This window comes from Crocodylus siamensis, chromosome 5 (assembly GCF_052110815.1).
Source record: "Crocodylus siamensis isolate JL-2025a chromosome 5, ASM5211081v1, whole genome shotgun sequence".
In the NCBI taxonomy this organism is placed as follows: domain Eukaryota; kingdom Metazoa; phylum Chordata; order Crocodylia; family Crocodylidae; genus Crocodylus; species Crocodylus siamensis.
The window spans coordinates 115,150,786-115,166,780 of record NC_143399.1 but is presented as its reverse complement, the minus strand read 5'-3'; the positions used below and the strand labels follow the sequence as shown (position 1 = coordinate 115,166,780).

General features: G+C 42.4%; 1 protein-coding gene across 1 annotated transcript in view; it reads left to right on the top strand.

Annotated features, from left to right (window-relative positions):
* CNTNAP2 (contactin associated protein 2) overlaps window positions 1–15,995 on the top strand; it is a 1,889,175-nt gene that overhangs the window by 568,963 nt on the left and 1,304,217 nt on the right. The window contains exon 2 of the mRNA XM_090049982.1: window positions 1,454–1,564. Within this exon, the coding sequence (XP_089906108.1) occupies window positions 1,454–1,564 (111 nt within the window). The remainder of the gene's footprint in view (window positions 1–1,453; window positions 1,565–15,995) is intronic.

Sequence of the window (15,995 nt, the reverse complement as noted above, 5' to 3'; positions counted from 1 at the left end):
CAGATATAATAAGGCATCTTTTTTAATTATAGGCGTTCATAATAAGAGGAATAATAGTTTAGTGGTTAGATGGTATTACTGCATTTTCTCCTGTACAGCATGCCCCAGAATAAAATAAGCACTTTGTTTTTGAAAAGCAGAATGGAGAAAAACAAATCTTTCCTTGCAGGAAGTAGCTGAGTAGCAGCAGCTGTGAAAGAAAGCCTGCTCATTGTTCTGCTCTCTGTGAATTGTATGCAGACTTTTTTCTTCCTTTGGCCAGGAAGTGGGGGAAAAAAACTTTCTGTACTTTTTTGCATAAAGGCTAGGGACAGATATTCAAAAAGCTTGAGGCTGAATTGATTTAGTTTTGCCAAGTTAGTCTAACCTGGCTAGGCTAAAGCAGTTTGTAACTGCAAAGACATCCCAGACATGCAGGCAAATGCATGCAGTGGCTCAAGCTGGAAGCTGGGAGGTACTAGAACAGCCCTCTCTTCCCTTCTACAGTGCTGAGCTGAGGGGAGCATGGCCAAGCCCTGGTGGGACACTGATTAGGGAGGGAATTGATAGCAGTGTTTATCACCCCAACTAAGTGTTTATCAGCCCATTAGACAAAGTAAACAAAAGATTCTCAGCTACCTGTTGATTAGCTCTGAAAAGCCCTAAGTAGACTTAGTCCTGTCTGCTTTTGTCCTGTCTTCCACAGCACCATAGCCAACATGTGGTATGCTAGCTAATGCTGAGAGGTGTCTGTGTAAGGCAGAGGGGAGGTGAGGGGGAGGTGGGAACTTGCAGTCTCTACCAGAGCTCCAGCCAGGGAGTAGAAGGGAGGGGCCAGCCCTCCTGTGGAGCAGAGAGCCCCACCCAGCTCAGAGAGCATGCCAGGATGTTGGGGGAGTCTGGTTTAACTTAACTGATTTGGCTCAAACCAGTTTATGCAATGTCTGTCCCAGACCCCTTCCTGGTTTAAGTCTGATACTACATTCAACCTGGTTTATCTCAAACTGGATTCTGCCATTTTCAAACTGGTTTATTTACACTGAGCATCTGTTCTGTTACAGGATTAAACCGCTTTTTGATAATTTAAACCAGTTTGTGTAATGTCTATCCCTAGCCATAATGTGCACTACAATTTCCAATAGCTGTTTTTTTGGGGAGGGGTGGAGGGAGGGGGCAGAAGGGGAGGGCAGAAAGGTGTGCTTGGAAAAATTGGATTATAATGGCCTTTCTAGGAGACATTGAGAGAGTTCCTTCACCTCTCTGTCTCCATTCCCCATTTTCAAAAGAATTATTGGTAATTAATCTGGGGTGTTGCTACGTGTTGTGCATGTGAGAGACACATTCAGATATGATAACAATGTGGTTATACGATTATCTGAAATAACAAGAGAGGATGCATTGTAGCTATACCTGAAATGTCTGATTAAACAACAAAATATTAAATATATTGTTGTTTCTTTTATCTGTCTTTCAGAAAAATGTGATGAACCACTAGTCTCAGCATTGTCCCACTCCTCCTTCAGCAGCTCATCATCTGTGGCCAGTAGCTATTTGCCAGGGTATGCAAAGCTAAACAAAAGAGGAGGTAAGAAGTTCTTTCTATTTGTTCATACTCTTACTGGAGGGGTGTCTGTCACAGGCCAGCTGGGCACTGTAAGTGTATCAATTTTATTACAGGCCAACTGGGCTGTTTGATTCAGTTTCAGATCAAGGAGGCAAAGTTGGGCGTGAAGTGAAGGCAAATTTATTATAGCTTTTACACACACACAACAGTTAACAAAGATAAATGCAATAAGCAGATAATTCAGTATTAAAGAGCTAATAGTAAATAACAGATAATAACAGATGGATCAATTCTGTCACAGGCCAGCTGATATTTGCCACTGGGCTGTTCAAAACAACAGATAGACATGGGTTGGCAACTTATCAGTAGTCCCTCGATGTCAGGTATGCGTCAACTGATTCCAGTGAAGTCAGGCGTTCATGATAGATGCTGTCAGAGGGATTACCAGGGAAGGTCCCTTGATCAGGATCCGATCCTCACACCAGGAGTCCGGGCGTGGAACAGAAATGACCGTTCTGTTCCCTCCTTCCTACTGATCAGCTGATGCACGTACTTTTTGAATATGCTTTCTTGGGATGTGGTTTCCTGGAATGTGTTGGGTGTTCCAGGCAGGTGGATCCAGTTTTATCATCAAGGCTGAACCCTGAGCAAAAAAATGTTAGGTCTTCTAATCTCGCAGCTACAGCTTTGCTTATGGGGCCCAGTCAATTCCACAAACAGTTAATTTATCATTTTGATTAAACTTAGGACAGACAAGTTACATTTGCAGTTTACAAACTTACAAGCTTTATATTAACTAATGTTACCTGTTTAGGCAAAATACCAAATGCCTCCAAGAAGCACATATTTATTGCTTATTAATCCCTTTGGTTCTGGCCGTCACAGGTGTCAAACTCCCCTCATGCCCCAGGACAGATCTAGACCACAGGGCAAGTGGCACAGGCAGTGGAGTTAGAGCTAGTGACTGTAGGCCAAGGGGGCTACATGACTGTATTAGACATGTGCAGGCCATGACCCCAAACTCCTTGGCCCACTAGTAGCCTAGCAGACTGGATAGAACAGCTTTGTGTGCTGTATGTTTGATGCTCATGACTTGTAGTTAATACTGTGTCCATTAAAATATTTTTATTTCTATTGATTTATTAAATAGATTAACAGTTTTTAAACCAAATGTTAGTATTTATATATCTGCATTCTTAATTGACCTTAAGCTTTTACTTTATCTGTTAGAATATTTCCTGTGATAGTGAGACAAGGTTCTTTGGGTAAATCTGATATTTTTTTTATTAGACCAACTCATATAGTTGGAAAAATTCTTCTTAGCAAGCTTTTGGGCACAAACACCCTTCATCATCAGGAAATGTTGGCAGATGACCTGTGCTTCCTCAGCCTGACACAGGGTGTTTGTGCCTGAAAGCTTGCTAAGAAGAATTTTTCCAACTATTTGAGTTGGTCTAATAAAAGATATCAGATTTACCCAAATAAGTTTGTCTTGCTTATAACCTTAGACCAACACGGCAGTAACTTACACTCTTGTGATAGTGATGACTTTTTTTTGGTGCCAATTGAGAGAGAACACATTGTAAAGAATACTTATCAGGAGTAACCAGTTTTCCTGATTATTGAAGAACTATATTTGGCACTTGTACAGCTTGGCTAAATGGAAACTTTTATGTTTAATAAACACAGGATCATTTGCAAAGTCATGGTCATTGAAGTAAAGCTAAATGATCCACACATTCTGTGCTCTTTTGTTTTCATTTGTTCCCCGTGCTAGTAGCGATCACTATTGTTCAGTCCTTTCTAGTGTTTTGGTAGCCTTTAGAGAAAAATTTATCCTAAGGACTCTACACAGGGTAGACTTTAATTGTATCCTTGGGGAATTGCTATAGTTTTGGCAGCTGCTTTTAAGTATCACTGATGATTTCTCAAGAAATAGAAGATAAAATATATTTATATCTAAATCATATTAAAATTTTAGATTTGTGGGAAATGAGATGAGACTATACAAATTCAATATCAATTTTCTAAAACATCTTCTGTCTATGACTGAAACTGGAGAAAGTCTGACATCAATCAAATGGAATTCAATAAGAACAAAGTCCTTAGGCTGGAACAATTGCACAAATATGGGCTGGAGAGTGACTGGTTAGGTCACTACACAAAAAGCTGCTACAGAAAAAGAGCTTCAGAGATAGTTGACCAGAACCTGAATATGAGCCAAGAGTGTGTTCTTGTTGTGGGGGGAAGGCCAATAGCATACTGAGCCGTTTTAACTGGAGTGTTTGCGTGCAAATCTAGGGAAGTGATTCTTCTTATTTGGCACAGATAAGGCTGCACCTGAAGTGCTGTATTCAGTTTTGGATCCCACACTTCAAGAAAAATAAGTACAAAATCTTTTGTAAAGAGCAGCAAAAATGGTTCTGAGTCTAGGAAGGAGGCTGAATGAACTGGTATTACTTAGTCTGGAGAAGACAAGACTGAGGGGGATTTAACAATAGACTTCAAATGCCTGAAGGGTTGTTATAAAGAAGATGGAGATTAGACTGTTTCCTGTGGTTACAGGCATAGGTAGATCCAGGATTTTAAAAAGCACAATGCATGAGCAGTGACTGGCACTGTAGGGGTGGCTGCAACCGCTTGCTCCCAGCCTCTTTCCCCAGCTGGGACAGGCAGAGCATGCCACAGGGCCTTTTGTAAAAGTCCCTAAATCAGGCAAGAATCTCTCTCCTATGCCCTTCATTCAGCACCTCCCTTCCCTTCTGTTCAATGGAATCTCCCCTCTTCTCTTACGCTCTACCACCACCATCTGCTTATGTCTTTGGGTGCCGAAGGGGAGACCTGCCTGCTGTTGCTACTGTCCCAGATGCTTTTGCCCTGCTCCAATTGGGGCTGGTAGTTTGGAGGGGAGGGGATAGCAAGTGCCTGTACAGGGAAATGGAGACAGCCAGGGACATTGGCAGTGGGTGGGTTCACCTTGCTTGTTCCTGTTCCCAGACTGACAAGAAATACCAAAGGGACTGGGCAAGGAGGGGGAACCCACTTCCTGCTAACACTCGCTGTGTATCTGGGCTGGAGTGGAACCAAGAGCATTTCTGGTGCTTCCTTCACTCCTGGGTCAGCCAGGGGCAGTGGCAATAGCAGCTGGAGAAGGGGGATAATGGAAGGGCAAATGCACCACTAGCTGCAGGTCAAAAGCTATAATGTTAAAATGCAGGAAGGGAAATTTAGATTAGAATAATTTAAGGACTGTGAGGGTGGTTAAGCACCTTGGAACATGGTACCTGGAGAGGTTGTGGGATCTCTGTACTCAGAATTTTTTAAGAGCATATTAAATGCTCTTGATTTCTGGATGCTTTAGGTAAGGATGGTTCTTCCTGGATTAGGGGTTTGGATTAAATGACCTCCTGAAGTCCCTTCCACCTCTACTTTTCTGTGATTCTATGTTCTGTGGGGGTTGACCTTTATGGAGCTCACACTTGAGAAGGGACCCAGAGTTCAGGGGTGGTTCAAACTTTACAGCCTCCAACCTCTGTGAATCATTGAATTTTGAGCATCTACAGTATAGGAAGTCTCAGGGATGGGAGATTTGCCCCTTTGCTCTGTTTTATTATTTTTCCTGAGCACCCCAACTTGTCTAAAACATTTTCCAAACAACAACATTTTACTGCAGGCAAAACAAGTCCTCACTTGTTTGATTATTATTTTTCCTGGAGGTCCACTGAATCTGTTCAGTGTGCAAGAATTATGAGAGATTTCAGTTAGGCTCCAGGAAGAGGTGAGTCAAAGCAGGAGGATTATCTGGATCTCCAAAGTTCTATTACCGATTAAATGGCACAGTCTAAATAATCCTCCAAGTAATTGTACTACCCTGAGTGGGGAAAAAACAAAAACAAGCTCTGTCTCTGCATAAGTAACTTTTGGGGGAAAGGGTAATAAAACCACTGAAAACTCTTTACACTTTCTTAGAGCTTAACAGCACTTTGGAAAGGAGGATACATGTTGTTCTGTTTCACTGGGTAAGAAAATGATTCACGGAGCAGTCAGCTCACAAAGTGCATTAGGGAGAGGGCCATGTACATAGTTCAGGTCTCTAGATGGTATCTCCTGTTATAATATCTGGAACAGAATGCTATACTCTTAAAGATATAGCCAAGGTGATTTTAGAAATGTTACTTTGTTCATCTGTTTATGCACCTGATTTTTCAGCACATACTGTACTGGAAATATCACTAATACTTTGAAGTATACCAATTCATGGCATGCAACTGTTACAGTTGCCGTGCTGGATTGCCTTACAGTATTCTGCAATCCAGACAAGTAGAACTAATTCTGCCATTTAATGTAATAGTGTTGTTTGTACCCCAGGCTCCCAGGATGCATGCTTAGGGTATTTCTACAGCTGTCTTTCTACACCTTACATAGGCTGCCTTCAAACTTGGTAGCACCATGAAAATAAGTGTCATGGGCAACCACATATTCAGAGCCCCTTGGCTGGATGACAGGAAAGACATCTGCTCTAGTTAGGGGGTGCTGGGGGGGCAGCTCCATAGCTCCTTCCACAGCCAAAGGAGCTTATCAGGAAGCCAGACCAGGCTTGCAAGCCCAGCTCCCATGCAGCAAAAAAGCCCAGCTGGTCTCAAACTGTCTGGAAACCCTTTAAAGGTCCCAATGGTCCTTTAAAGGTGCAGCACTACCTGCTCTTCAAAGTTCCTGGCCTGCAGGCAGCAAAGGGAACAAAGCTCCTTGATAACCTCCATTGGTGGCAGTGACTGATCAGAACTGGGCTCTCTTCTTCCACCCCGCCATTGGTGAGGCATGGGGGGTGTGTGGAGGTGCAAAAAACACTGCTGACACTGCCAGCAGAGCCTGCAGGTGGTCACCACTCACCTCTCCTCACTGCCAACACCTCCAGCAGCATCTGCAGGTGGTCCCCAATCACTGCTGGCCTGCAGGTGACCACCAACTGTTAGTTGGTGCTTGCCAACTCTCCTCTGCCACCAATACCTCTGTGGCTGCCTGCAGGAGCTCACCACTGCCACACTCCCGCTGCCGCCGCTGCCTGCAGGTGGTCGCTGTGTACCCCCAGCCTCTGGGGGCATGTGGCATTCATGCCCCCCACCATCAGTCCCTACTTCCATGGCTCGCATGGAGGCATGAACGAGGGAGCTCACTACAAGCTAACAGGTGCACAGACACCGCCTCTCCAAAGACCCTCTACCATTTCATGCAGGGAGTCCTCTCACTCTTCAAAGGTCCGGCACCCACACAGTCCAGGACCCTGAGTGTTGTTGACAGGTCTTTGGAGTCCTGGGCTGCAAGCATGATGCTAGATTGGAAGCTGGATCACAGAGGTCTGAGCTCCCAGGCTGCAGGTTCACTGGGATCATATACCCTGTCTGGAGGGGCCTTCAGGAACTCGGCTTGCTCTAGACTAGAGTTCTGTCTCCCCTGCTTTCCCCTCTAGCACTAGTAACCTTACCTACCACATATGTCTACTGAAGCTGGGAAAGGAACCCTAGAGGTTGCTGAGAGAGATTTTTTTGGAAGTAGAAAATGTGGGAAATGGGAAGGTCTTTCACAAATGTAGGTTGAGGTTCAAGAGTGAAATGAAACCTCAGTCCCAGGTTATTTTTCAGTGGGTTAGAAGTTTTGATGTGAATTATTTGCACAGCCATGACCCTGCCTTTAAAGTGCATCTAGTTGCAAGGGATCATGGATCCAGAAAATAAAATTTCTAATAAGTGAGTCAAGGAATTAAAGAGGATAAGAAAAAGGCAGGGCTAGGGGGAAGAGATCTAATTTATTTGTTGTTCTTTATTTTTCTGTCCTTTGGGGAAGGCTAGCTGACCAGAGATACTGTGGGAAGCAGGTAGAACTCCTTCTTGCTTTCCTATCCTCCCAGTAGGGAAGCAGGAGCTGAAACAGTTCAGTCATTCAGGGAAAGCTCCTTTCCCTCTGTCCCTGCAACACGAGGTTTGGAAAGGAAATGAAAAAAGCTAATTTCAGCCATTGCCCTAGCCTGAGATATGAATAGGGACAAGCCCTAGCTGCATCTAGGAAAGCAAAACTAAAGCAGGGGCTGGGAAGATGGGATTGATTTGGTGTTCAAACATAATTGCTAGTCAGAGGACAAGGTATTGGGCAAGTGACAGACCCCCACTTAAACACTACCTGAACTCATCGATAGAATGAATTGCAATGTACTACTACAAAGCAGCTATTCGGCTCAAAATGCATGAGATGGTAAAACTATCCTGTGCAATGCAATGCAAATACTGATCTCTCCTTCCCATATAAAATCTTTGAAATCAGCAACTAGAGCCCCCAAAATTATTACTTTACAAGCTACCAAAAAGCATTATCAAAATTGCACAGCACTTTCAATCAGTTTGTTCAGGAAGTGGGAAAGAGCCCTGTGCTATCACTAGGTACTGCAGTCATGATGAAATGAACAGAAGAAAATCACGTTTTTGAACAATTCCCAGGAATGGATGATCTGGTATCCAGTAACGGGGCAGTCATCTGAAAACTGAACATTGTCCTTTACAAAGGTTGATAATATGTTACTTACAGGTGGCTTTTTCTTTTTTCTTTTGAAGAGTGTTTACTAATAATATGCTATTCCTGATTTAAAGGTATTTCCATGCGTCTTTCTGTGCTGGAATTGGCCACTGTCCTTACTACGTTATTTTATTTAAGACACATTTTGTCATTTTTGTCTTATTTGCATGACTTGGTAGATTTTCCTCCTAAAGTAGTCATTTACATTTGTGGCATATAATATTTTAATTATATTTGAGAATGCTTTGCTTTCACAGTGTTACACACTATGTCTATCATTTATGATGCCATTCAATGCTGGAATTAAGGACTGCAACTTCACTAACTCTGTGGAGTTGCATATGCTTACAATAACATGAATGTAGCCTTGCTATAGGACATACTCTGTCAATTTTATCAATCTAAAAGCAAGTCAGATTTTGTGTTCTAAATCTAGTGTTTATGTAAGAATGAAGTTACATGTTGCACCTAAACCATACTTAGGGCACTTTAAAACGTGAGTGTCATGTTAAAGCTCTCTGAATGATGCTAAGTCCCTTCTGAGTGTCTCAAAGTTACAACACTTGAGACAAGGATTAAATCTGGGCCATGTTATGTGGCTCAAGTTAGGGTCTAACTTGAGTCTGCTCCATGGAGATAACATGAGCAACCTGCAGCCCTCCAGTATCCCAGGATGCACAGCTCCCAGCCCCCTTCCCTACCCAGAGCAAGGATAGAACTTGAGTGTCCTGGTTGCTAGTCATGACTCTCTAGTGGTGGCAGTGCAGGCAAGGAAAAGGTATTGACCCTTAGGCAACTGCTCACAGCACATTCAAACTTTAAAAATGCTTAACATTCTACAGATTTAGTATGGTCTAAGTATGACATGTAACTTCACCCTAACATATAGGTGTACCAGTGAATTTTTTTGTTAAGGGGTAGTATTTGATTTCTTAGTCTCCCTCCCTTCCCCCCAGTTGAAAAGAACAATAACCAAATATTGCTCAATAACATTTTAAGGAAACAGATTCTTATTTTGTAAACCTAATTTACCAATGTAAGTGAACAAATCATGGAAAGAAATAGGAAGATGCCATTGGTGCTTTTTATATAAATTTAATTAACTAAATCTTTTTTTTCCTTCAGGAAAAACTAATGTTATTTAACTTGGAATGTTAGATATATATTTATATTCAATTTAGTCTTTTCCATAAGTTCAGTACTAGGTATATACTCTACCTGTGTGGCACAAGATGATGTGGTAAATTGGAATAAGGATTTTAATTTTAGTCAATGTCAAACTTATGTCAACAAAACATTTATACTGTACCAGCACTTTTTTAAACCTATTTCGCAGAAACAAGTTAGTAATTTTTTTTTTTAAAGGGTAGGGTTCTTTAAAAAATGTTGATACCATTGAACAATATCCCTTCTGTAAAAGTAGTCTAAGCAACGTAGCAACAAAGAGAGAGAGAAATGGAAATAATTAATTTTTGAGCTCTAAAAATATCTACAACTGCTTTTTGATCCATGGCATGAAGGTTAGAAGGTCTGATCTCTGATAATCTGCTATGCATAGAATAAATGACTGCATCCCATCATAAAGGGGGGTCACAGAACACCTTTGGCATAATGCATATTAATCTAGTTTAATGGTTCCCAAGCCACTGGACCTGAAATATGTCACTGGTACAGGAATTAACACTGCCCATCATGCACCTCTAACTATTTCAATTTAGGGGAGAAATTCCATGTTCTTTAAAAAAAATATATAATTGGAAACTGTTTGTAGTTGCTCAGAGACGTGGAACTTTAGAAGTAATCTCGCAAGAGTGAGGGGTTTATTAATGACCATTTAGGTAATAGTAGGCATCACTTAGACAATTTAAGATAAAAGACTCTATTTGGCAGCCATAATTATTTTGACTATCTGATTTCAGTGAGGAACCATAACACTTTCCAGTGCCACAAACTTGAATTACAATTAGTTGGAAAACCTTTTTTGATAGTTGTGGGTTTGGGTTTCAGTGGCAGAGGCAATTACTGCACTTCTTTCTGGTCACCATGTTAGTAAGCACTGCTTATTATTACCTGAATGAAGCGCCATGGGCTTCGTGCACGCTGAGAGGAACCCACTGTAGCACTACCCTCTCCATTTATCCCTTCCCCATTTCCTTACCCTTCGTAGTTAAATGACTTTATTCCTTTTTGCTCCCAGGTACTCCTGTTCTCTGTAAATCCATTCATAGCATCAGTTGAAGTAGGCTGTTGAATACAAAAAAATCATGCCTCTATAAATGGGGGTCACAAAAGCTAATCCAGGTAATGAGCTAAGAATCCATAGCTCCTGCTTAAACCATATTTAACACAATACAGTTTGTGGTAGGTTCCTTGTTCTGCAATTTCCCACTGATACTGACACTGATACTCCCCTCCCTCTCCCCTTCCCCCTGCCAGAACAGCAATCCTGAGCTCAGTAGTGAAGTATCTAGGGGGAATGAAGTGTTTTGCCACAGACATTTGTTTTTCTGCAGCTGATGTCAGATCAGCATCCGTTCATTCTTACATGTAGGGATTGTCCTGTCTGTGGGTGTGTATAGAAATGCTCTATGCACTTTTTACAGTACTGTAATTTAGAGCACTTTTTATAGCCCTGTGAGTTACAGTACTCTGAAACATGGCAGAAGGGCATTATTTGGTGTGGGAGGAGGACCTCTGAGCCACCCTACACTTTCCATGCTAGGAGGCAAAGGGGCATTCCAGTCTCCTGCGGCTTCTCCACTGGTCCAAAACTTGACCAGCGTACAGCAGTTATTTAAAGCGCTGTAAGTTGAAAAAGTGCTTCAAATTTAATAACTTATTTAATGAGGGTTAATTTAAAGCACTGTACCCATTTCTGAAGTGCTGCAAAGCTGTGCACTTCTGTTAAGTCATGGCAATAAAGTGTTTTTAATGGAGAACAAAACAATTTCTGTGCACACCTTGTCTGATGTAGACAGCAGAGGGGCACTGTAAACAGGCACTGCTGTATATGATGTTGGTAGAATTGCAGGTTAATCAACCTTAGGTGTTTATATGACTTTTTTTTTTATTAGGTCCAGTGATGATCTGATCTGTATTGATGTGGGGATACAGCAGGGAATTTAGACCCATTGCAAGGTCTGGTGCTAGGTGAAGATGGGAGTTAGTCTGTGTTGTTTGAGAAATGCCAGTTGAGGTTTCAGGCTGTTTTGTAAGTCAGGACAGGTTTGTCCCCAAAGGTTTCTAGGAGGTGTTGGAGATCATTTAATAATGTGTCGTAGTTGTTTAAGGTGGGGGATGTAGGTGACAACTAGAGGGATTCAATTTTCCTTGTCCCAGGGTTGGTATTGTAGCAGGTCAAAGTGAGGTCTGAGTCTGGCTTTGTTGACTGAAGTGGGTACAGTTTTGGGACTATTGTAATCGTAGGAATCCCTGATCTAGATCCTTAAGGTGTTCATCCTGGTCAGTGGATGTGGATCTAGTTGTAATGTAGAACTTGGCTGTAGATAATGGATTTAGCTTGGGATGAGAGCTGGTGGCATGAAGGTAGCTGTGGTGGTTAGCAGGTTTTTGATTCAATGTGGGGGTGATGTGGCCACAGCAAACCTCCACCGTAGTGCCTAGCAAATAAATTTGTTGTGTGGAATATTCCAGAATTAGTTTGATGGAGAGATAGAAATTATTAGTCTTGGTGAACTTTCCCTAGAGATTCCTTCCCAAGTGTCCATGTTAAGCTGATGCCATTTAATGCATCTGAGGTATACTAGGGAGATGAGGGGGCAGCTGCAGAGGAAATTAACTTCAAGGTCTACCATAAATATGTTGGCATACTGAGGGATCATACATGTGCCTATGGCAGTCCCATTTGTTTGTAGGTATAGGGAGTTGTGAAATAGGGGTGTGTGTGATGAAAATGCAGGAGAGCTTAATTGATACAGAAGCAGTTTTCTTGTCAAGGCTTATGTTCTTCATGGCTTATAATCCATATCTGTGAGGGATGTTGGTGTATAGAGACATGACACTGTGGTAGCTAATATGGCATTTGCTGGCAGCTTATCAATGGAGCCCAGTTTCTTTAAGAAATCTGTGGTCTTCCAAATAGGTGGCAGCTCCAGTGGCATATGGAAATAGGATAGAGTCAACATTGCCAAAAACTCTCTCCTGTGATGGTGCCAATGCCAGAGATAATGTTGTGTCCTGGATTGCCAGGCTTGTGGATCTTGGGTAATAAGTAAAAGTTGCTTGGCCTGGGTTCACAGAAGGTTGAAGCAGTAATCCTTTTCTGTGTTTCCAGACACAGTTTCATTCGGAGTTTATTTCATTCATTCTGATATTGTGCCATGGGGTTCTCAGTCAGAAGTTGGTAAAACTCTGTTGGAAAGTTGTCTCTTGGCTTCCTGTATATATGCTGTTTTGTCTTTTGCAATAGTGGCACTGTCCCTTATCAGCCTATTGTATGACAATGTCCACGTTGTTTTTAAGGCAGAATATGGATCTCTGTGGAAACAGTTTATAGATGGGTCCAGATTGGGGCTGTGTCCCTGAGGTGGAATTTTTTTTCTTAACTTGTATTCGAGGCCAAATTATCCAAAACTAATGCCAAATTTAAGAGCCCAGAACCATAAATGGCCCTACCAGCAAACATCCTCCACCCACATGTGGAGCTTCAGATGTTTCCAAAACCTTTTCAGGCATCCTACTTGCAGGCCCAAGCCCAGAGGCTCCCTGTCATGAAAATATTCCCTCGACCTTAGGTGGTGGAAAAAAGCGTTGAGGTCTTCATACAGCTGCACCATATTGGGCGTAGTAGGGCAGAAAGAAAGATGAAAAAATAGTATGGACCCCTCTGCTAGGCTGAGAGGCATCCAGATAGGTTGATAACGTTACCATATACGTAGGGCTGTTGGAGCAGGCAAGTTTGGAATTCTGTGATTCCTTCTCCTTCCAGGAGTGAGACTATTTGTGATAGGCTTCATGGCAAGATGCAGAGCTCTCCTCTTGGTAAATGGCTATTATATCTAGGTGGTTCTGTATTCTGCAAGTCTGATGTTGTTGATCTGTTCCTGTTTGACTGTTGGGTGATCATTACTGAACACAAATGAGAGAGTCAGTGGTGTGTTATCCAGGCACTTGTATCCAAATGTGATTTTTTTTTTCCCTTTAGCCTCTTAGACATGAGAGAGAAGATGTGGAAGGTTGGCCATGAACATATATAATTGAAGGTAGCTTTCAGTAAGTTAATTGAAAATCCATTTAAAATGGGGCAATTGTGTTTGGCAGTATTTGGTCAAGTTCATTTGATTTGTTGATGACTTTTTTCAATGTGGCATGTTTTGAAGTTAGGGTTCCCTCATTATATATTGTTCTGAAAGCATCTACTCTTGATTATTTGATAAGTTCCCAAGTATTTTTCAAGCAAGATAAGCATGGATCTAAAGTACATGGGTGACTACTTTCTCTCAATGTATCATGCGTATCATAATATCATAATACTTAGGGTCAGAAGGGACCTAAACAGATCATCAGGTCCAACCCCCTGCCCCGGGGAGGAATGGGTGCTGGGATCATATCATCCCAGCCAAATACCTGTCCAGCCTCTTCTTCAAGACCCCCCAAGGTAAGAGAGAGCACCACCTCACTTGTGAGCCCATTCCAGAGCCTGGCAGCCCTAACTATAAAGTAATGTCTCCTGATGTCCAGCCTGAACCTGCTTTCTAGCAATTTGTGCTGTTATTCCTAGTAACCCCGGGTGGTGCCTGGGGGGAACAGAGCCTCCCCCAATTCCTGCTGGGCCCCCCTGGTGAGTTTGTAAGTGGCCACCAGATCCCCACTCAGCCTTCTCTTGTGGAGGCTGAATAGGTTCAGGCCCCTTAACCTCTCTTCGTAGGGCCTGCCCTGCTACCCCTTGACCATGTGAGTAGCCCTCCTCTGGACCCTCTCAATGCTAGCCACGTCCCTCTTGAAGTGCGGCACCCAGAACTGGATGCAGTACTCCAACTGTGGCCTGACCAATGCTGCATAGAGGGGAAGGATCACCTCCCTGGACCTGCTTGTGATGCATATGTAGATACACGACAAGGTGCAATTAGCCTCACTGACCGCTTCCTTGCATTGGCTGCTCACTGACCGCTTCCTTGCATTGGCGGCTTATGTTCATCCTGGAGTCAACAATGACTCCAAGATCCCTTTCTGCCACCGTGTTGACAAGAAGGGTATTCCCCAGCCTATAGGTGTGTTGCTGGTTCCTTCTCCCTATATACAGTAACTTGCACTTCTCTGTGTTGAACTCCATCCGACTCTTATCCGGCCACCTCTGTAACCTGTTTAGATCTAGCTGGATTCTGTCCCTCCCCTCTAACATGCTCACCTCGCCCCACAACTTTGTGTCATCAGTGAATTTGGATAGTGTGCATTCCACACCCACATCCAGATAACTGATAAAGATGTTGAACAGTACAGGACCCAGGACTCCTGGAGGACTCCACTGGGGGACTTATCCTGCATAAAAGAGCAGAATTCAGTAAACTGGGAATTGGCAACTCCTTTCAGAGCAGCAATCCAAAGGAAAGTAGCTCAGTCCAAGGTAGGTCTGTGCTTCTGAACTGGCTTGCCATCACTACTTGCTGCTGATGCACTTGTAACCAAACACAGAACCCCTTGCCCGCCTCCCCAGAAATGCTGAAAGCAGAGCTTCACAGCCTGGATAAAATTGCTTTGTGCGTCAGATCTGTAGGTTTCTGACCCCTGAGGTAGAAGGCAGAGGTATTGAGTTCTATGCAAGTTCAATGTCGTCATTTTTGTATATCCCTTATTTTCAGAATTTAGATATGTAGTTCTCAATAGTCAGAATTGCTGGTCTCTGAGACTGGGAGCTCATTGTGTGCGTGGAACTGGCCTGTTTGGTCATAACAATAAAACCAATAAATATTTTTCTACTTACTGATTTGTTACCTAGATAAGGATTACCAGAAGATGGTCAGGAATATTGTTCTGTCTTCCCTGCATAGAAGTGGCATATGAATGCAATCAATGAAGTAGCCTAAAAGGAAGATGAGAGCTTGTGGTGTCATCAAAACCTGGTTTTGGTTAAATAGGGCAATAGTATCTAGCTGGTCATGAATGAAAACCCAGGGGTACTTTTACATATGTTCCAAGGCATTTTGATTAGAACACATTGGAGCAGACTCAATTAATTCCTGGAGCATTCTAATCACAAGGTCAGAATAATGATCTAACGGTCCATTCTGGTTTAAAATTCAAGGAATCTATTTAATTCAGGAATGATTATGAATTGAAGGCTATTAGTGAATTATGCCGGTCGTCCCAAATGAATGATGCTTGGTATCAGATGGCACTCTGTATACGTTATGTTTATTAGAAGCAAAACAGTCCTAAGAATCTTTTTAAAAGACACGGAGAGTCAGAGAGGAAAGTGGAGGGTTTTTTGTTCATTTCTTTGGGGGTGGGGGGTTGTACAGTTCAGAGTTTTGCTCCTGTCCTACCATGAATCCAAACTAAATCACTTTGCCTTTTATAAGTAATTTGACCATTTCATGCAGATGTCAATAAAGCCTTCACATGCTACCAACTTCCGTCTTCAATTTTTTCTTCCTTTTTTAAATTCATAAACACTACAGGTTAAGTTCATCATTCAAAAGTTATTTTAATTTGGAGAGAAGAGGGTTTTAGTGAAAGCTTTTGGTCCCCTCGTTGCTATTCTTTGGTCAAATGTTTTTTGTGACTCCATTTGTGTATCTTTCTTCCTCAGACTTGTGCGCTACATATCCTGCTCCATACTGCCCTCTGTCTATGCCTCACCTTTAGAATGAAAAAACAAAGCTTACCTGTCTTATTTTTTTTTGTGCAGTTCATTTTAACTCTGCATGAA